General features: G+C 47.3%; 1 protein-coding gene across 2 annotated transcripts in view; it reads right to left on the bottom strand.

Moving 5' to 3' along the window:
• The window catches only part of MTMR11 (myotubularin related protein 11), a 219,382-nt gene that overhangs the window by 44,485 nt on the left and 153,419 nt on the right, over positions 1-21,478 (bottom strand). For both annotated transcript variants that reach the window (XM_085638448.1, XM_085638449.1), the window contains exons 10-13: positions 10,916-11,040; positions 9,499-9,571; positions 3,966-4,036; positions 720-892 (exon numbers count right to left, since the gene is read on the bottom strand). In XM_085638448.1, the coding sequence (XP_085494574.1) occupies positions 720-892; positions 3,966-4,036; positions 9,499-9,571; positions 10,916-11,040 (442 nt within the window). The remainder of the gene's footprint in view (positions 1-719; positions 893-3,965; positions 4,037-9,498; positions 9,572-10,915; positions 11,041-21,478) is intronic.

The raw sequence follows: 21,478 nt of genomic DNA, 5'->3' as shown, positions 1-21,478 counted from the left end.
CCCTCCTCCATTTGCCGTTCCTCTTCATACTTTGTAGTAGATATTCCCCATTTTCCAGACACTGCCCCTACCATTTCCCCATTCACACCTAACCACACGTACTGAGCTTTATGCACCCAGGGTGGAGAAACCTGCATAAAAGAGGCACACACTGATAGCTATTGAATTGCGTTTAACATTACGAGACCTAGCTCCACAGGAGTACTACTTCATGTACTCAAAAATGCCTTTTGTGATTTAGGACCTGAGTGTAGATTTATATTTTTACTGAATCAGGCCCTTAGATGGGAATGTTGAGGTTGGACAACTCAGTGGTACCAATTTTATCAACCTCAAAAATATTACACCGAGTCTTGTTTTAGTGTTTGATAGTAGTCGAAGTGGTAATCATTTTCAATGAGAATTTGCAGGCTGGATTTCCTTCAACGTATGACAGTGCAGCGGAGGATCATTTGACAGAGAATCAGCATCCAAATTTACCTTTTCTCTACATAGTTTGATGATTTTCCCTATCATCCAATTCAACATCAGACCCCAAGCTATCCCTCTGGTGATTCAGCTTACACGGCGTTCTTCACAACCCATTGCTCTGTCCTACTGGTTATGTGACTTCATATACAGCACCCAAATATTTGCTCAATGGTGGGTCTCTCGCCACTGGCACGACTTTCACATGCACCGAACAAAAAGACAGTGTTCAGAGTTCTATCAATAAGCACCTGGTCTTTATCCATCTCTTTGAAGATGCCGAAACGCTGACGGAAAGGATGCCCGGCTGCTACCCACTCCTTCTGAACCAGGCTCTGAAATCCCGAGAACGTCCGTGCATGGGGGTCTGAGATCACCTGGATCAGGGCGGCCAGTAGACAGTTCAAATCCCGATCATCAGACTCTAAAACAGAACAAGAAACAGGCACAAATTCAGAGAGGAAGGGTAGGCTGGAGAATCAGACACAAGCAGAAACTAACACAAAATCTTTTTATGCACACTCATATTTCACACAACTGAAAGAAAGCATCAGTAAGGGCACTTCTTTAGTGTGCAAACAACTATTTATTTTATTGACCGTTTTGAGGATGAGGGCACGGTCTGCCTCACCTGGATACAAGTCTGTCAACAGCTACTCCTCCACAATGTATTTTTCATTGATAACCCTCTAAAGAGCAGAATGTCCTTCATCACATAGAGGAAGCGGGATTAAGGCAAACTCTCTCTGACAAAACTGAGCCTCTCCCCTTTGTTCATTTTATGACGATAATGTTGGCTGAAAGTGGATCCCAAGGACCAGGTTGCAGTTCTGCATATCTCCACAAAAGGCCCAAAATACCCCTTCAGCCATCTTAGTCGCTGGCTGAAACTCTATGGATTTGGAATTGGCTTAAGGCTCTGAAATAAGGAGCCATAATCTCTGTTTAGAATATCAGCTTATGACAACTGTTCTAACCTCAGCACTGATCCAATTGGAGCCCTAGGAGACCTTTTTACGTTCTCTTCCTATAAATCACTTTACGTTCACTGAGTCTAGGAGTATCTATGGCCAAGTTACGAGCACAAAACTGCAAGCTACAGGTAGCAGTTGCTACCCCAGGCTCGCCATAATTGTCATCCATGAATCAAACAGGAGCTGTCTTTCCGATACTGGCATTACATTGATAGAAAGCATCAGTCTGTTGAATAAAAGCTGCTGCCCTGGATCACGCTGGGATGTTTGCCCCTCAAGATGTTTGACAAATGTTGCAGACAACAATCACTGCCATAGTCCAGTCCATACCTACCAGCATCTACCACTGCACAGGTGATGTACCCAGGGAATCTAAGGCAGCAATGATCTAGCTTTAACTCAAGAAGCCGTCGCTCAATATTGTTGACTTACCCAACAGTTGATCAATTTCTAACTTGCCTTAATGTGAAAATGTATTGGGAATAGGTGGAACTGCTCAGTTTCAATCTTTCACGTTGGAATTTCAGCTTCTTCATACTTTTTAAGTACGGTTTGACAATGGTAGGGCGCGGAGACCAGATTACAATCCTGAGGAAGATCTGTGCCTAGCAGTGGACATAGGTAGTATCATTGCATTGATACCTTAGAACTTTCAGATGCAATTTGACAACATTGACCTCTAAGACGGGTTACCCATGATGCATTTCTGCACTGCCAGATGGGTGCTAGGAACAATTTGAAATAGCGCAATTCATAAGGCTCGTCCCTTATTCCATCTTACCTGATTACTCCTTTCATTCCACCTGTAAGGACTTTGAAGCTGCACTAAACCAAGGCAATCTTTATCCAAACACAGGTTACAACTGGTAGATGGTTCTGGCCTGTTTTTCAGGGCTATATTAGCACCTTAACCCACTAATGCAAGATATTTCACACTGTCCATTGCTGGCTGATGTGAAGGTAAAGCAGACAAAGGATTAATGACAGTGAAATCACCTTGGGCGACTTCTTTCGACAATTGTTCAATGCCACCAGTGGGTTCCTGAGAACTTGTTTCTATCTCAAAAACTATTCACTGTGTATGTTATACCCTCGAGTACCATGGCAGGACAGAAGGGGACCACGGCATTCTATCTTCTCCATCCATTTGATAAAACAAGACTTATTCTCAGACTTGCAAGACACAGAAAGAGTTTTCATGATATTTTTATTTTCCTATTAAGGGAACACAGAGACCAGTAAATGAAGTGACTTGCCCAAAAATTCTATTAGGTAGAATGTAGAAACTGGGATTAGACAGAAGATCAGCCACTTCCGCAACTAATAATGTCACCACGATACGCCTATTCTGTATGTTGAAAATATTTAATGGAAAGTGCAGAGATCAGGGTTGCCATTCTTAATGATGGCATGCTTCATGACAAACCTGGAATTTTGTGTTATGGCAGTGTCATTACCGTAACTTTTTAAGTCCAAAAATTACCTAAAATATTCAGTATCAGTGTAATGAAGTCATTCATCTGTAACAATGATTTACCATAGATTCAAACATTTGGTGAAAAATGAGAATCTACTGGGGATCCAATGTTGGAGAATGAAGCCTGGGGCCTAGTTTACTTTCAGTGCTGGCTCCCTCCGAGATCCACTCCTTCAAACTCTCTCACATAGTTGGTGATAGCGAATTTGGGAATATCAGCTATTAACCGATGAGCTGGTGCTCACAAAATGAGCCTCTGTCTGTAAGCCCTGCCTGTCACCTCATTTCGCTGGATCGACCCTTTCATTGATCTGTGCAGTGGCTGGCTGAAACCGTATAGCTGACAGCCTTTGGCAGATTACTTCTCAGAACAAACTATTTCACTCGAAAGACTCCACTCAACACTCAGCTCACCTTATGACCAACCACACAAAAATATTTAAAAAACAAAAAGATCCCAAAATGTTAAGACGCCTGAATCAGCTAGCCATATAGCTAAGATAATACACGTTTCTGCAATGCTTCAAATATTTACTAAAATCTCTGCTCTTTGCAAAATTCCTACTGTCTATAACCTAACTGATTTCAGTTATGTAAGACATATTGTAGTTATAAGTAGAGACCATCCCATGTAACGCGTACTACATACTCGGTAAATATTGAGGCTATTATGTGAAATGCTCCGTTACCCTCTTCCTGTTGCACAGAGCTAGGTCTGAGCCACATAAATAACCCAAATAAAATGAAAAAATATTAAAATTGTGTATTCCAGCACATTCATAGCTGAATTTTCAAAATGGAAGTTGGGGTTCATTTCTATACACCAGTGTACCACTTTCCGTATTTTCTTCATGGCTATATTTTTCAAGGAAAATGTAGCCGGCTATTCTATGCCTTGACTGGACGCCATCTTTACATGGGTTTAAAGCTTTAGGCAGTTTCTTCTATTGGCGAAGAGTGTCAGCCTCTGGTTGAGGTACAAAGCAACAGCTTCTCATGTCTCTGGGACTAACTATACAGAAAGAGGTAGCTGCTCAGTACTGTACCTTGAAGGACCACAGATCGGGACCTCTCTGCAATCAGAGACGAGATGTCGCTCGCTTTCTTCAAGCATGACCTGCAAAAGCAGCAGAAGAAAATGTTAAATATAGTGGAAGAGAGCACCATTATATGTCTAACAGGAGGCATTGGAAGACACTAGCACAGAAATCCGAAATGACCAATATTGCCCACCTGTCCTTTGATGACTTAGCTGTGCTTTCATGCGATTATGATGTTTCAAAAGGAGGTACACTCACCAAACCATTTAGGGAACTGGTGACAGTCAAAAGATCAGAGACACAGTCCCCACACAGCCTGCCCTTTTCATTACCAGTTCTAAACATGGAGATTTAAATTAGCCTCCAGCAGAGCTTTAGCTGTCCCACGATTTAAAAATGTAAAAAATGTATATTCCTTGTAAAACTGAGGACACCAGCTGAAGCTCCACAACGACTGACATTGCCCTGTTGACTGGCACTCTAAACAATTGTTGAGTTACACAATAATGGGGTAAGCCCAGACACGTCACTAGAACCTGGGTGAAACTTGGTACGAAAAAGGGGGGTGGTCCCAGTGGAAACATAATTTTACATCGAAATCAACATCACCTGATCAATTACAAACAATATTTATACAATATTTATACATATTGAAAATATTTATTAGAGTTGAACATATATCCATCATGTTCAAAACACATTATATTCATCAAAAACGTTTGTGCATAGGTGCCCCTACGAGGAGAAGGGAGGAAATTAGTCCATCAATGTGCAGAATTGAGGGTGAGTGATGGAGGGAGGGCAGTGAACAGTGTGTACATCCAAAAATATAAAAGGCCTGTCCAGCCTTAACCAAGGCTAAATTATTTACAGAAACAGAATGTCAGAAAGGATACGGTGAATCTATCACTGTTGTACACATTCAATACAGAAAGTAGAGCTGTCAACGTTTCGACCCCGGGTTAGTGTAGGAAAATTCAGCTCCTTACAATAGGGTCTTCATCAGGACCAAGGGGGGCACCCTTCGTCCATCTGGGAATGTGGTTGAGAGAACAAAAATGGGCCCGGAGGCTCCAGGGTCAGAGAGGCACTTCTGTTTCTGCCGCGTCCCATCCCAGATTGTTTCTTTAAACAGCACTTTCACAATTAACACAAAACCGGCACTCTCTTACATTTTTAGCAGGTAGACCAAGGAGGGAAGTTGAATAACCTGAAGGCAATTGCTCAGGACTATAAAACAAAGGAGGGAGGGAGATGCAGTCGAAAAAGATTCAATCAAAAAGAAAGGGGAGAGATAGAGAAAGGAATAATTCAGGGCAAAAGAATTTCCTATTTGGAAAAAGACCCATCACTCACCAACCTGGTAGGTGACATGCTTCATCATCTGGGTCCCACCCTGACCGCCGAATGCCGTCAGGGTGTGCTTCGACGCCTGGAATTCCAGCGGAGCGGGTTTTCGTGTGTGTAGGTGAGTGAAAACGTGAATGATGAAAAATAAAAGTGATATATTAAAAGTGTCAGCGGTGTGCTTCCTAATAATTTAATATGAAGCCACTTGGCACGATTAAAACCTGTGAATAGATATCGTAACTGGTATTAATGGCCAGTGATATCAGTGTTGGTATGTGTGTGTGGTCAACATGTTTCAACCTTTCTAGTAATTCTTAGGTTTTCGTCAGGACCAGGAATTTGAGGAACGGGGGGTCTGCACTCGCTAGGGTGCACCCACACCCTGAACCCCTGTGTACTACACCTTTATTAGAGAGTAGTTTGTTGTGCCTTCAAGCCGTTCTTGAAGGATGATTCGGATGTTAAAAAGGCTAAATATAAAGCCTCATGGTTCCCGTGGGGAGCGTGGGCTTTGAACCATTGGTTCTCTCACCGGTACGCCCGTTTACACACCTACTTCGGGGTCCCACAGTTACCGAATGCATTCGGGAACCATGAGGCTTTATATTTAGCCTTTTTAACATCCGAATCATCCTTCAAGAACGGCTTGAAGGCACAACAAACTACTCTCTAATAAAGGTGTAGTACACAGAGGTTCAGGGTGTGGGTGCACCTTAGTGAGTGCAGACCCCCCGTTCCTCAAATTCCTGGTCCTGACGAAAACCTAAGAATTACTAGAAAGGTTGAAACATGTTGACCACACACACATACCAACACTGATATCACTGGCCATTAATACCAGTTACGATATCTATTCACAGGTTTTAATCGTGCCAAGTGGTTTCATATTAAATTATTAGGAAGCACACCGCTGACACTTTTAATATATCACTTTTATTTTTCATCATTCACGTTTTCACTCACCTACACACACGAAAACCCTCTCCGCTGGAATTCCAGGCGTCGAAGCACACCCTGACGGCATTCGGCGGTCAGGGTGGGACCCAGATGATGAAGCATGTCACCTACCAGGTTGGTGAGTGATGGGTCTTTTTCCAAATAGGAAATTCTTTTGCCCTGAATTATTCCTTTCTCTATCTCTCCCCTTTCTTTTCGATTGAATCTTTTTCAACTGCATCTCTCTCCCTCCTTTGTTTTATAGTCATATCCAGACCGGGGGTTCGGGATCCTCATTACCCTCACTCTCTCTATTGTTTTTTTGGGCAATTGCTCAGGGCCATATTCCAGTTGAACGTTTTTCACCTATAATGCCAATCTAGACAGAGACCAACCATGTGCAAATACATTTTTGTTCTGTTCCAGTAAGAACATCCTAGCCTGAGCACCAGGTCTGGAATCCTCCAGATGGAAACACAAGCAACCCAAGGTCAGTGTTGGCATACTTAGGCCTCGTAAGTAAGGTATAGCTTGGGTTCTATGACTCAGCGGGCACAGGACCCATGTCTGGACATACCAGTCGTATTCAATGCCCAAACAAGAAAGTGATGGAAAGAACTCTTGAATTTATCCCAGACACTGGCAATCACTTGGGGCTGCATTACCTTCCATTGTTTTTTGCCCATAATACCACAGTTGACGAGCCATAAGCACATTTTTCAGCTCGGTCCTGCTCCAACAGCAACAGCCCGGCCCAAAATGCCCGGCTGAACCCCCTTCAGACAGTGGTGTAATGCAAAATGATGAGGCCCCCCTGCAGAATGTGTTGAGAGGCCCAAGCCCCCCATATATTGCAGATATTCTTTGGTCTCAGGCTGAATGGGGCCACCATTGAAAGATTGGGAGCGCACAGGAGGCTTGGGGGGGCTGCACGTGCCTGTGTTACTCCCCTGACTCCAGGAGGCAACACAAGCGTCCTCAGACTCACTTCAGTTCATGTCTCAAGGTGACCTGGAGTGTAATCTGTAGCAAAACTGGTACAACTGGAGCAGGTTCAAGGGTGAATTCCCTGGGCCCTGTGCTCACTGAGGCAACTACCCAAGCTGCACCTCACCGATGAGGCCCAAACAGGCTGATACCAATACGGGGTTGCTTGTGTTCACATTCAGAGGGAACAGGCCAGGCAGTTTGGGCCGTGGTGGTTCAATTGGAGCATGACCAAGGTTCATTTGCATACGGCTGGTGCATGTTTGAGGTTGCAAGGTGGGCAAAAAAAGATGACCTGTTCTGAAACCCTGCGCAATTACCAGTCACTGAGATTAAATCAAGCACTTCATCAGTTATCTTTTTGTTTAACTTAGCATGATGCTTGAAGCACGACCGGTATATACCTAGACTGGTCCTGTAATCCCTATGCCTCTGGACCCAAGATACACCTCCCAGGCGAGGCTCACAGAGGTTGAAACCGGTCTGAGATAGCTTATGTTCCCTCGCAGAGGGGATTTAGCCTGGGAGCTTAGGCTGGACTATTCCTAAAGGACCAGTATAAGGCTGCTTTGCACAAGGTTGGTTCCTTACATAGGTGTTATGGTGGGCACAAAATGATGAAATGGAATGTGATTCAAGTATTTCAATAATCATCTTGTGGTTTTCCATTTACGTATAGGACGGAGACTTCACTCTGGAGAAAAGTGTGATACGTTTGCACTGGTGAGTGGAGAGTGTAAAACACGTACACTGTAGAGTGGCATGTGGAGTTTACACTGGTGACAAGGAGTGAGGTCACTGTCACTCCTTTAACAGGACCAAATTCATCATTTAAAGTGATAAAATGTGACTTTGTCTTCTTATTGTTATTTATCAGACCCAATCACTAAACCAGTGGCCTTCAAACTTCTTAATGCAGAGGCCCCGTGTACAAAAAGAATAGAAAAACAATCATTGGGCCCCCCTTCAATTTTCTCAATTATTCTGTTAAAATGGCAGTGTTTAAATAGGACTGAACATATTTAAACATTGTAATTAAGTTCTTTTACCCCTTTTACACATACTCCCAGTCAGGCTACAAATGAATAAGTATGTTAGAGGTGGCCCATTACAAAGTGGCTTACTGCCGCTCATTTTTTTATCACTTAAAACAAAGCATAATGCTTTTCTTGGCCACAGCCTGGCGCTCTCCCCACCCCACCCCCCTGGATCAGCTAAGGCCCACCCAGGGGGGCCCGCACCCCAGTTTGAACACCTCTGCACTAAACGATCTAGGATTCATCAAGGATATGTAAACAGCAGTGAAAAGTGTCAGGGCGCTTCCGGAAAAGTACAAAACAACATTTTTTAAAGGAAGAATACTGACTGGTAAAGGCATTGATCAGGGCGCATCTACAGTTGTTGGACACAAGCCGGCATCTGCAGTATCCGTGGATTGCAGAAGAGAGGGGGTGGGTTGTGAAAGCCGGTCTTGGACTTCCACCTGTAGGATTCGGGGTGTCTAACTTAGATCTGGCGGAAAATAGAAAATCTGCCAATTCCTGGAAGTCGTGTTAAATCTAGAGGACAATCCAGTGGTGGACTCTCCTCCAGCCATACTAAATTCAGTACTTCATCCACTTCATCGTGCCCAGAATGCCCTAAACAAAAACACATCTGAACACTAGTAAGAGTGATTAAGCCAGTGCTCAATTTGAGCCGGTGGTTTCTGGTGCTCGGCACCGGAACCTAATCGTCAACACTGGCACTTATAACAGTCTGTCACATGGTGGCGCTGTTTACAATTTAAAGATGGGCACAACGACAGTTGTTTATGAATTCAATGTACATCACAAATAAGTAATAAATGATGCCCAAGCCAGTCTCATAGTTGTTGGGGCCTGGAATAGTCTGAAATGTCACATATGCCACAATGTAGTGGTAAGTAGGTATGTTGGTAGTGTCATTGGCAGCGCTGGCAAGGCCAATGGGCGTGCAAGCTGCAGTGGCACACTGACGAGTCCCTGGCACTTAAGATTTTACAAACTCAACACTGGAGCAAGCGCCGCTGTAACTGAGTGCTGGGGCTGCTGACTAGGGAACACACGCACCACTCCAGAGTGAGACGGTGATTGGTAGACTTGACTACAAGAAATAACCTTATCAAAGACATATGTTCATGTTTTAAACTCGAACAACACTGTGGTTCAATCCACAAAAGAGGAGATTGATGGAAATACAAAGAAAATCTCAGCTTGGCACTAGAGTGTAGCACTCTGCTCCTCACCTGACATAGTCCAACCAGTGGGTGCCTTCCAAGCTGGAGAGCCACTTGTCATCAGATCCAGCCACCGAGTTCTCTGCAAAAATGAAAGCATGGAGATCTCATCACTACCAATGGATCAGTTTGATAAAGAAATATGTGATGCGGCCTAAAGGTTTTCACAGCAGTCGCTTGTGCAGAATGCCTGGGTTTAGAGTACCAAGGCTGCTGAGCCTTGATTAAACCTCCTGTCTCTTACTATCACCTTCCTACCCTCCCTGCCTCTTTATCTCATTCCAGTTATTTCATCTGGCTTACCCCTAATTTGACTGTTTCCCTATTTTTCTCTTTCTCCTCATTTCTCCCTTATCTGCCTTTCTCTTGCTCTGGATTAAAGTCTGAAGATGAAAAAAGTCCTGGACCAAAAAATGTTCCCCGGTGCCACATGCCTTAATCACTGATGCTCCATCAACACCAAACCTTCTAAGAACAAGTTAAACACTATCTTAGAAACATGAATGTAAGCTGCAAGTTCCGCCCTGAAGAGGACATAGTCCTACACAGTCTAGTAAAAGGAAAAGCGATATTAGAGTTAGCCGTAAGGAAATAAACGAAGCACTAACAAAATAACAGGTATGCTTTCACTTTTTACAAGAGAAAAATGGGGTGTGAGAAAATACCATCTTTTTTTCTACTTTTACAATTTTCCGCTATATGAAATAGCTTCTTTTTACTTTATAATTCTACTAGATAAAAGCTTAATAAAAACTCATTATTCTCCTTCAAATAGTCTAGTTCCAAATCATTGCAGTCACATACTGTCTCATTTCAGATGGAGATACATAGTGCTAGCGTTCAAAAACCTGCAGCCTCTCTCGGTCATGGAACAAATTACTTGCTGCTATAAATAAAAGACCTAAAAAATATATTTTTTCTCCTCCAAACTCTTCCAACCTTTTCATTAGAGGACCATTTAGAGCACTTTAAACCCCTCAAACTTTGTCTGGTTGACACTAACAGCACTTTGAGAAAGAGTGAGGAAATGAAACAAAGAATAAACGCTGAAAATAAATGCAATGAGGAATGCTGAGGTGATGTCTAAAGAAATTGAATCCCTCAAAGAAGATTTCTAAAACTCACATGAAAAGAATAACCTATGACTTATATGTGTGTGCGTTTTATTACTATTATAACAAGTTGTTATGTTTTTCCTCTTATTGTTTCGATAAAGTTATTAAAATAAATTCTTAAATTTAAAAAAACCCACTATAATTCCAAACTTAGAGGATGGTCCCATATTCTATGCATATCTATCAGGTGACAGAAACATTATCACACAATGAAACTATCGACTCTACTGTTATGAGCCAATGAATCCATTCCATCACATAGCTTCGCTGCTGCTAAAATGGAAGCAAACATGGTCCAGGTCTGCTCTTACCATTCATACAAAGGCTTCGCAGCTTCAGGTACGACATCTGTATGTCCGAGAGGCTGGGTAGCTCGTCCGCTGTGTCTACCATGACGCATTGCGAATGATTCGCAAACATCAGCATTTCCACAAACCTAGAGAGAGAAGGGCAGAGCAGGATCAACAGAAGGGTCAACCAGACGTACCTCTTCATTTGTAACCCCCCAAAATAACCAATGCAGGAGTGAACACATTGGAGCACAGCCCCACTTAGAGTAAATAAACTCAGCAGGAGTGAACGCATTAGAGAATCGCCTCCCTTGGAGTAATACACCCCGCGGGTGTGAACGCGTTAGAGCACCGCCTCCCTTAGAGTAAATACACCCCGCGGGAGTGGAGGCGTTAGAGCACCGCCTCCCTTAGAGTAAATACACCCCGCGGGAGTGGAGGCGTTAGAGTACCACCTCCCTTAGACTAAATAAACTCCGAGGGGGGGGAACGTGTTAGAGCACCGCCTCCCTTAGAGTAAATATACTTCGCTGGATTGAACGCGTTAGAGCACCGCCTTAGAGTAAATACAATGCGTGGGAGTGAACGCGTTAGAGCACAGCCTCCCTTACAGTACATAAACTCTGCGGGGTTAACACGTTACAGCACAGCCTCCCTTAGAGAACATACACTCCACAAGAGTGATCTCGTTAGAGCACAGCCTCCAGTAGAGTACATACACTCCGCGGGAGTGAACACATTAGAGCACAGCATCCTTTATAGTACATACACTATGCTGCAGTGAACAAATTAGAGGCAAGCCTTCCGTAGAGTACATAAACTTCCCCGGAGGTGAACACGTTAGAGCACAGCCTCCCGTAGAGTAAATAAAGCCCGCAGGGGTGAACACGTTAGAGCACAGCCCCGTAGAGTAACGAATAGTTTCTTACCTGTCGGTGTAGTTTTGCAGCTTGAAGATCTTTCTGGATTCACTATGCTGTGCATTATTCCGCGATCTGGTGGTTGGGTCCGGATTCGTAGTCTTTCTTTTGTGTTTTTTTTTGTGTTTTTTTTTGTAGCCCAGGTGGGCGTCGACGTCCCACCATTTGGTGCACCTCTCGTGACGTCGTCGTGCTTCATGCGGAAGTCCCACCTTTGGGGCGCCATCTTCTGGTTCTTTTTTCCCTCTCTCTTTTTTTTTTTTTTTTTAACCCTAGGCGAATGATTAAATTATATGTCCACTTTTCTGTAGTATTTCATTCCTTCTGTAGTTCTCTGTTTTTCCCCCTCTTCCTCCAGCCTCATCTTCCTGGCGGAGGTGAGTGGGTTCGCTAGTGAATCCAGAAAGATCTTCAAGCTGCAAAACTACACCGACAGGTAAGAAACTATTCGTTTTGCAGCGTGAATCTTTCTGGATTCAGTATGCTGTGCATAGACTTTGTAGCGGTTTGTTATCTTTGTGTCGGCTGGGTGGTAGATGAGCGTTGGTCGTTGAATATGTGTTGAAGCACCTTCTGTCCTACTTGTGCTTCCTTGTTCATCTGTATGTCCACGCAGTAGTGCTTGGTGAACGTGTGCACCGAAGCCCATGTTGCCGCCAGGCATATGTCCTGTATGGGCGTGTTTGCCAGAAAGGCAATGGTTGCCCCCTTCTTCCTTGTGGAGTGAGCTTGAGGCCCCTCCGTTAGCTCCTGTCCTGCCTGTTTGTGGCAAAACTGTATAGTTAGTGCAATCCATCTAGCAATGGTGCCCTTTGTCACAGGTCTCCCCATGAAACTCGATGCAAAGGACACAAAGAGCTGCTGAGTTTTTCTGTGCTCCTTGGTCCTCTCAATGTAGTGCATCACCGCTCTCCTAGCATCTAGAGTGTGTAGAGCCTTTTCTGCGTTCGAAGTTGGGTTCTGAAAGAAACTCGGTATCTGAATACTCTGGTTCATATGGAACGCCGACACGACTTTAGGCATGAAGTGTGGGTCTATTCTCAGGACAACCCTATCCTTGTGTATCTGTATGTAGGGCTCTTGTAGCGTTAGTGCTTGCAGTTCGCTCACCCTGCGTAGCGAGGTTATGGCTACCAGAAATGCCATTTTCATAGTCAACATTTGCATTGAGGCCTTGTGTATGGGTTCAAACGGTGCCTTCATAAGCTCTGTCAGGACCACGTTGAGGTTCCATGCCGGCGGCGGCAACCTTTTAGGTGGCGCGATTCTTTTCGCTCCTTCCATGAATCCCTTTACTACCTGCGACGTAAAGAAACTTCCACCCTTCTCCCCTCCTGTGTAGGCTACTATCGCTGCTAGGTGTACCCTTAGGGAGGTCGAGCATAGGTTACTTTTCAGAAGGTGCGTGAGGTATCTCAGCACTGTTGAGTCCTTAGTCATTTTATTTTGCAGCCCATTTTTCCTACACCATATTTGAATTTAATTTGAATTTAAAAACACTTCTATAGCGCACTTTTACCAAGCGGTTTCTTGGCGCTGTTGGATTGCGAGAAGCAAGCAGGAGCAAAGGGGAATTTAAGCATTGTAAGCACGGGAAAAGAGAAAAGTTTTAAGACCCTTCCGGAACTCAATGTAGGAAGATGACATACGGAGTTCCGGGGGGAGGGAGTTCCAAAATGCAGGAGCAAGTACTGCGAATTTCATACCGCCAGTCTTTTTCTTGCTGAAGCGGGGGATGGTTAACAAAGCCTGATGAGTAGACCTAAGCTCTCGTCCAGGTATGTAGGGGGTGATGGCAGAACAGATAAATTCCGGGGCAGTGCCTGTTATGGCCTGGAAAGTGGTGCAGCCAAGCTTGAACAGAGCACGCTCTTTCACCGGCAGCCAGTGCAAGGCCTGCAGTAGGGGAGTAACTCTATGGTATTTAGGCAGGCCGTGAATCAGGCGGGCAGCCTGATTCTGCACTAGCTGCAAACGGCGAGTGGCGTAGGCTGGAGCGCCATTATAGATGATGTTCCCATAGTCGAGGCGCGAAAGCACCATGGCCATCACTATAATTTTTAGGGCAGGTAAAGAAAAAAAACGAGAAATCTTCCTAATGATTCGAAGGGAGAAAAAACAGGAGGAAACAACTAAATTGACCTGAGAGTGAACAGAAAGTGAGGGATCCAGGAGGATACCAAGGGTCTTGACCTTAGGAACTGGGAGCGGGGGAACACCAAGTGAGGTTGGCCAATGGGAGGGGGACCAAGGACTGCAACCACCTCTGGTCAGGACTAATTCCGTCTTGTCCGGGTTGAGTTTGAGGTGGTTGCAGTTCATCCAATCCTGGATGAACAGCATGACGGATTGGACATTTGAAGCAGAGGAAGTGGAGTGGGAAAGGTCAAAAATTAGCTGGAGGTCATCGGCGTAATTGAACACCGTGACCTCGAGCTGCTGTAACATAAAAATGAGGGGGTAAATGTATAAATTAAACAAAAGAGGGGAGAGGGAGGAGCCTTGGGGAACTCCACATGCAACCTTACGAGAGGCAGCGGTGAAGCCAGCAAGGTGGACTGCCTGAGCCCTGTCACTCAGGAAGGACTTAAGCCAGGTGAGGGCCAGGCCCTCTATACCCGCCGCCTTGACACGGGTGAGGAGGATGGAGTGGTCCACCGTGTCAAATGCGGCGGATAGGTCTAAAAGAATGAGGGCCTGGGGGACGTTGGTATCAATGCCCTCACGTAGGCTGTCCATCACTGAGATCACTACCTTCTCCGTCGAGTGGAGGGGGCGAAAGCCCGCCTGCCGGGGGGAGAGGCAGTGGTTGGCTTCCACATAGGTGCTCAGGGTGCTGGTTACATGGGTCTCCAAAACCTTGGCCAGGTAGGGTAACAGGGAAATGGGACGGTAATTGGAAGGGGATGAAGGGTCGGCACCGGGTTTTTTTAGAATGGGAATGACTGCCGCAAATTTATGGGCGGTGGGGACCACTCCGGATTTGAGTGAGTCATTTAAAAGTGTAAGGGAAGGGGAAGGGCAGTGTAGGAAGACTTCTCGCAAGATACAAGCAGGGGCAAAGTCTAGGGGGGAGCCTGACTTTACCTTTTGGAGCAGGGGAGGAAGTGTAACTGTGGTCAGAAGGGGGAAGGAAGTGAGTTTGGAAGTGATAGCAGGGGGGGAGGGATTAGTGAAGGTGAGGGAAGGGGGGGAGATATTAGCCTTGATCGTTGCGACCTTATCAACGAAGAAGTCGTTGAGGGAGTCGCAAAGCGGTTGAGAAGGGGGGATCGAGGCCGTGGCTCTATTAGACGAGGCAAGCTCATGTACTGTGGCAAAAATCTCTTTACATTGAGATTCAGCTGCTAGTATCCTGTTTGAGTAAAACAGGGTCTTGGCGTCAAGTATGCTTTGTTTGTATACTTTGAGCACAGAGAGGTAGATGATTTTTTTGGCGGGACTATATTCTCTTCTCCATGCGCGCTCTGCTCTGCGTGCGGCCAATTTCTTCTCCTTGAGATCGGGGGTAAACCAGCGATTGGCAGCATGGGCACGCTTCACCGTGATCCGTCTCAAGGGAGCAAAATCATCGCCTGCCTGGGTCAGCCAGCCATCGATGATAGTCAGCTGGTCCGGGGCGGCGAGACCCGAGAGGTCAGGGCAGGAATTGGCCAGGGATGAGCAAAACGAAGGCATGTCTGCCTTACCCCATTTTCTAGCCCAGATGTTCTTTGGGAGAAGAGGTATAGGCACTGGGGCTAACGCGAGGGAGAAGGAGATTGAGAAATGGTCCGACCAAGAACAGGGGGAGATGACAGGAGAAGTGGTGGGGATATTTAGGGTCCAGACCTGGTCGAGCGAGTGGCCATGAACATGGGTGGGGCTGTGAACGAGGGGACGAAAGTTAAGACTGGTCATGAGGCTGGTGAATTCTTTGGAAAGGGGGGTTTCGACGGGATCGTTGGGCCAAAAATTGAAGTCACCCAACACCAACACTGAGGAGTTGTTAATAACCAGTGTGGCGAGGATGTCCTGAAGGCAGGAAACAAAATTGGAAGTTGTGTGCGGGGGTCGATAGATAAGAACAGCAGTAAGGGGGGTAGAGTAAGAGCTAGCACGAATTATTAGGCAGTCTACCTCGGGAATAAGAGGAGAGGGGAGTATTTGAAAGGGGGAGTCAGTATGTGTTATCAGGGCTACTCCGCCGCCTCTCCTGCCCTCCGGGCGATCCGCACGAATGATGGAATAAGAGGGGGGGAGTGCGGCTAAGACGTTGGGGAGGGAGTCTGCCTTAAGCCAGGTCTCTGTTAAGAACAAGAGGTCCGGGTTGTGGCTGTCAAGAAAGTCGTGTAGCTCATGCTGATGGCTAACGACAGATCTGGTATTGAGGAGTATGGCAGTGGTATTATAGGACGGCGTGTGGGGAACAGGCAAGACGGAATGAATAGGCGCAGCGGCCCGAGGCCCAGAAAGACAACTTTGAATAACGGCGGGGGGTGCGGCGGGGGGGCTCGTAAGGAGATTTAAATGTTGTACTGAGTTAGACACAATAGGACTAATGGTGCCAGGGATCCAGTGAGAAAGAAGCTCGGAGGAAGTGTATGACAGCGGGAGGGCATGAGGAAGAGCCCCCAGCCCCGGCCTGCCGCGGACGGGCGCAGACGGGCAGGACTCTGGCTTGACTCCGGCGAGCCTACGGCGCGCGCGCTGCGCTGTAAATCTTTTCCATTTCGCACTATAGCATTTGCGTGTAGTTGGTCTCCTTGCCTCTCGCAGCACTCGCATAGTGCTTGGAGGCAATCTAAGGTCCACAAACTCTAAGTCTTCAGGAGCCATGCCGCCAGGCTGAGGCTCTCTGGTTCTGGATGTAGAACCTCTCCGTTCTGCATGGAGAAAAGGTCCTTTCTTCTTGTGAATCTGTGGGCATTCCCTTGAGCCATTTCTAGAATTTGGGAGAACCAAGTCTGCCTTGCCCACTGTGGTGCCACCAGGATCAGTGTCATGTTGCTGGTTCTGCATTTCTCGAGCACCCTGTGTAACAGTGGTATCGGCGGAAAAGCGTAGGCAAATGTCCTTAATCAGCTTATCCATAGGGCATTCCCTTGGGACTGCTGGTCTGGTTGCCTGGACGCGAAGCTTCGGCATTTTGCATTCTGGCGTGTTGCAAACAGGTCTATTGTGGGAGTTCCCCATTTCTGGAAAAGCTTCTGCGTTTCGTGCCCATTGAGCTCCCATTCGTGTGAAGCCGAGGTCTGCCTGCTTAGCCAGTCTGCCTCCACATTGTCCTTCCCTGGTAGGTGAATTGCCAGCAGGTCTATCTTGAGAGGTATGGCCCATCTCCAAATCTCCTGTGCCAGAGTGGAAAGGGGGAACGACTGTGTCCCTCCCTGTTTGTTGATATAAAACATGGTTGTGGTGTTGTCCGTTTGAATCAACACTCTCTGGTTGTACAGGTGCTTCTGGAATGCCTTCAGGGCTAGCAGGACAGTCTTCAATTCCAGGTAATTGATATGTCTGACCGCATCTGCCGGAGCCCACAGACCCCTCACTCTGAGTTTGTCCATGTGTGCTCCCCATCCCCTTTGAGATGCGTCCGTGGTGATGGTCACAGTTGGGCTTGGGGGTGCCAGGCTTTTCCCTGTAGTTATGTTGTCCCTGTTCCACCAAGTTATCTCTTCCTGCACTGCGTGTGTGACAACCACTAGATCTTCCCAACTTCCGCTTGCCTGTGACCATTGCTGTTGTAGCCATTCTTGGAATGGTCTCATGTGAAGTCGTACATTTGGGACCAGGTGGATACATGACGCCATCATACCCATGATCTTGCTCACTGTTCTCACTGTCAGAACTCGCCCCTTCTGGTAGAGGCTCGTCTCCTTCAGTAGGGCTTCTGCTCTCCTGTCGCTGGGCACGACCGTTCTGTTTATGGTGTTGATTTTTGCTCCCAGGAAAATCTTCACCTGTTCTGGCTTCATTGATGACTTCCCCCAGTGTATAGAGAACCCCAGGTTCGTCAGTGTCTTTGTCACCTGTGCTGCGTGTTTCTCGCACTTCTTGTGGGTGTTTGCTTTGATCAGCCAGTCGTCTAGGTAAGGGTACACATGAATCCCCTTCCTTCGTAGGTATGCTGCGACCGCCGACAGGCATTTCGTGAATACCCTTGGTGCTGATTTTAGCCCGAAGGCCAGGGTCGTGAATTGGTAATGATCCTGGTTGATGCTGAATCTTAAAAGTCTTTTGTGCCTTCTGTTTATTGGGATGTGCAGGTAGGCATCTTTGAGATCCACGGTGGACATGAAGTCTCCGTCCCTTATTTGGGGCAGCACCTCCTGTAGTGATGTCATTTTGAACTTTTGTGTTCTGATGTATTTGTTTAGGTATCGCAGATCCAGGATGGGTCTGAGATTTCCATCTACTTTTGGTACCACGAAGTAGTTCGAGTAGACCCCTTTGTTCCTTTCCTTGTAAGGCACTGGCTCGATGGCTCTCTTTTCGAGCAGCTTCTGTGTTTCCTCTCTGAGTTGAGCAAGCTCCTGACCTGAGCGTTGCCTTTTTTTTGGTTTTCTGTTTGGAGGCGTCCCCTCCAAGTCCACGCAGTAACCGTGTTGTATGACGTTCAGTATCCACTTGTCCGTGGTTATACGTTGCCATTCCTGTAGGTAGAGGCCCAGTCTTCCGCCTACCGGTGTTGGATGCTCGTAGGCGATCGGGTCTCTTCCCCCCCTCGTTGTTTTTGCATTGCGCCTCACCCCTGGGGGTATGTTGTGGGTGGGCGTCCCCTTGCGTGCCGAGTCACTTAGATGAGGGTTGGTCACCCCCTCGTCTCCTTTGGCCACGTCCGTTTCCCCTCCCGCGAAAGGACTGGCCCGAGGCTGGTACTGCCAGTTTTGTTTTTGCTGACTTTGCTGGCCGTGACTTTCACCCTGCTGTCCTTGCTGGAACGTCTGGTGCGACGCTCCCTGCTGGTTACCCCCTCTACCGTAGGGTCTCCTAGTTGGAGTGCCTCTTCTCATCCCCCTGAACTGTAGGGCCCCCATGGACGTTGCCGTCTCGTTCTCTTTCTTCAGCTGGGTGAGCTTTTCGTCCACTGTCGCCCCGAATACTGTTTCCCCGTTGAAAGGGGTGTTTAATATGTTGCTCTGCACCTCCTGTTTGAATCCAGAGATTCTCAGCCAGGCCTGTCTTCGTTCGGTGATCCCTATGGCCATCAGTATGCTTGAAGTTTCCGCCCCGTCCAATGCAGTCTTAATGCATGAATTGGCTATATTTTTACCTTCTTCCACAAGGTGGGAGGCTCTTTGGCGGTACTCTTCAGGGAGGTGTTTCACTAGTTCCCCCATCTCGTCCCAGTGCTGGTACTGGTGTCGATTGAGAAGCGCGTTTGAATTCGCCATGCGCCAGTGCATGGCGGCGTTCCTTTCGACCTTCCTCCCAGTGAGGTCCATCCTCCTGCTTTCCTCATCGGGGGGTGGCCCCGAGGTCGCTGGCACGTTGGCCCTTCTCCTGGCCGTGGAAGCGATGATGGAGTCGGCAGTGACCGATCCCTTGATGTAAGGCGGGTCCAGGGAGGAGTGCTTGTGCTTCTTCTCCGTCCTGGGCGTGATGGACCGGCATGTTGCTGGTTCCTTAAAGGCCTCCTTCCCTTGGTTCATTACACTTTGGAGCATGGGAAGGAACTGGCTCCTCGTCTGAATGGGGAGCAGCGTCTCGAGAAGGAAATCAGCTTTCGGTTTCTCCTCGTCCAGTTTTACCCCAAAGGCTGCTGCAGCACTCCTGACGACCATATTGTACACCCCGATGTCGTCGGGCGGCGAAGGCCTCGAAGGATATGTGTCCACGGGCTCTTCGGGATTTTTGGCGTCGATGTCTTGCCATTCCAGCTCGTGAGTGGTTGATGGCGCCGAGCCGTAGAACGACTGCTGGTCGTCTTCCTCGTCTTCGCCTTCATAGTAGGGGGCTTCCTCCTCCTCCTCATGATCTCTCGGCAGCCCTTCGGTGTCGAATTCGTCCTGTTCCCCGATCTCGACGACGTCCGTCGACGGAGTCGTTGGAATTCTGAAGTGTTTCATTTTGGCGTCGAACTCCTTCTTTCTCTGAAGGATGCTCTCCATCTCCGCCTCGAGCCTTCTCTTCTTTTTCTCCATCTCGGAGATGCTTTCGACGTCGACCGCAGGTCTTTTCGACAGAGCTTGCGTCGACGCTGGCTTGTCTTTCTGCGTCGAACGCCCCGTTTCGTGGGCTATCTTCGACGAACTCTGCCTTTCGGCGTCTTTCGGCACCAGGGAGTCCTTTTCGCAGGATCCGCTCGGCCTTTTGTCCATGGATCCACCCTTGGTCGTTGAAGTTTTCGGCGCCGGTGCTCCTTTTGAGGACTTTGACTCAGATTTTCGAGAGTCACTCTCAGGTTTTCGAGGCCCTTTCGGGGGTTTTGAACTCGACGATTCTCTTACCTCGTCAGGCGTTTTCTTGTCGGTCTCTATGACCGTGAAGTTTTCGGGTTCCTCGGCGATGTTGTCCTCATCGTCGGTGGAGAGGCCCAGATCGTAAAGCGACGGGGCCTTACCCTTGCCTTCCATGCTGAAGTTGGCTCTTCTCTGGCGTTCTCTCACCCGGAGCGTCTTCGGCGCGAAAGCTGAACAGGCGTTGCAGTCCTTGCTCGGGTGGTCGATCGGTAGGCAAAGGTTGCAGACCGGATGCTGGTCCTTCTGCGCGAACTTGTGGTGGCAGTTAGGGCAGAATTTGAACGGTGTCTTGTCCATTGCGCTCAGAGCCTCTGAGTGCGCATTTTTTAAGGGCGTCGAAGAAAATTCGTGAAAACTCTTCCTTCTTCGCGTCCCGGATGTAAGTTATTCCTCTTTGTGATGTTAGTAGTTCTTTCCTCGACGAAACTCGCGTTTTCTCCTTCTTCCTTCGATTGAAATCCTGGAGCTTCTCGATGACGATCCAGACCCAACGGCGGAAAAAAGAATCTGAAGATGGCGCCCCAAAGGTGGGACTTCCGCAGGAAGCACGACGACGTTACGAGAGGTGCACCAAATGGTGGGACGTCGACACCCACCTGGGCTACAAAAAAAAAACAAAAAAAACACAAAAGAAAGACTACGAATCCGGACCCAACCACCAGATCGCGGAATAATGCACAGCATAGTGAATCCAGAAAGATTCACGCTGCAAAACTAAACCCCGCAGGTTGAACAGGTTAGAGCACAGCCTCCTGTAGAGTAAATAAACCCCGTGGAAGTGCACATTATAGAGCACAGCCTCCCGTAGAGTACCTAAACCCCATGGGGTGAACACATTAGAGCACAGCCCCCCTTAGGGCAACTAAACCCAGAGGGAGTGAACAGCTTAGAGCACAGCCTCCCTTAGGGCAACTAAACACTGCAGGAGTGAACACGTTAGAGCAGAGCCTCCCTTAGGGTAACTACACGCCGTGGGAGTGAACACGTTAGAACACAGCCTCCCTTAGGGTAACTACACGCCGAGGGAGTGAACACGTTGGAGCACAGCCTCCCTTAGAGTACACAAACTCCGCTGGAGTGAACACGTTGGAACACAGCCTCCCTTAGAGTACACAAACTCTGCGGGAGTGAACACGTTAGAGCATAGCCTCCCTTAGGGTAAATACACCCCGCAGGGTGAGCACGTTAGAGCACAGCCTCCCTTAGAGTATACACCCTGC

This window comes from Triturus cristatus, chromosome 12 (assembly GCF_964204655.1).
Source record: "Triturus cristatus chromosome 12, aTriCri1.1, whole genome shotgun sequence".
Taxonomy (NCBI): Eukaryota; Metazoa; Chordata; class Amphibia; order Caudata; family Salamandridae; genus Triturus; species Triturus cristatus.
Note: the sequence above shows the minus strand (reverse complement) of the source record. Positions and strands in the feature narration are given on the sequence as shown.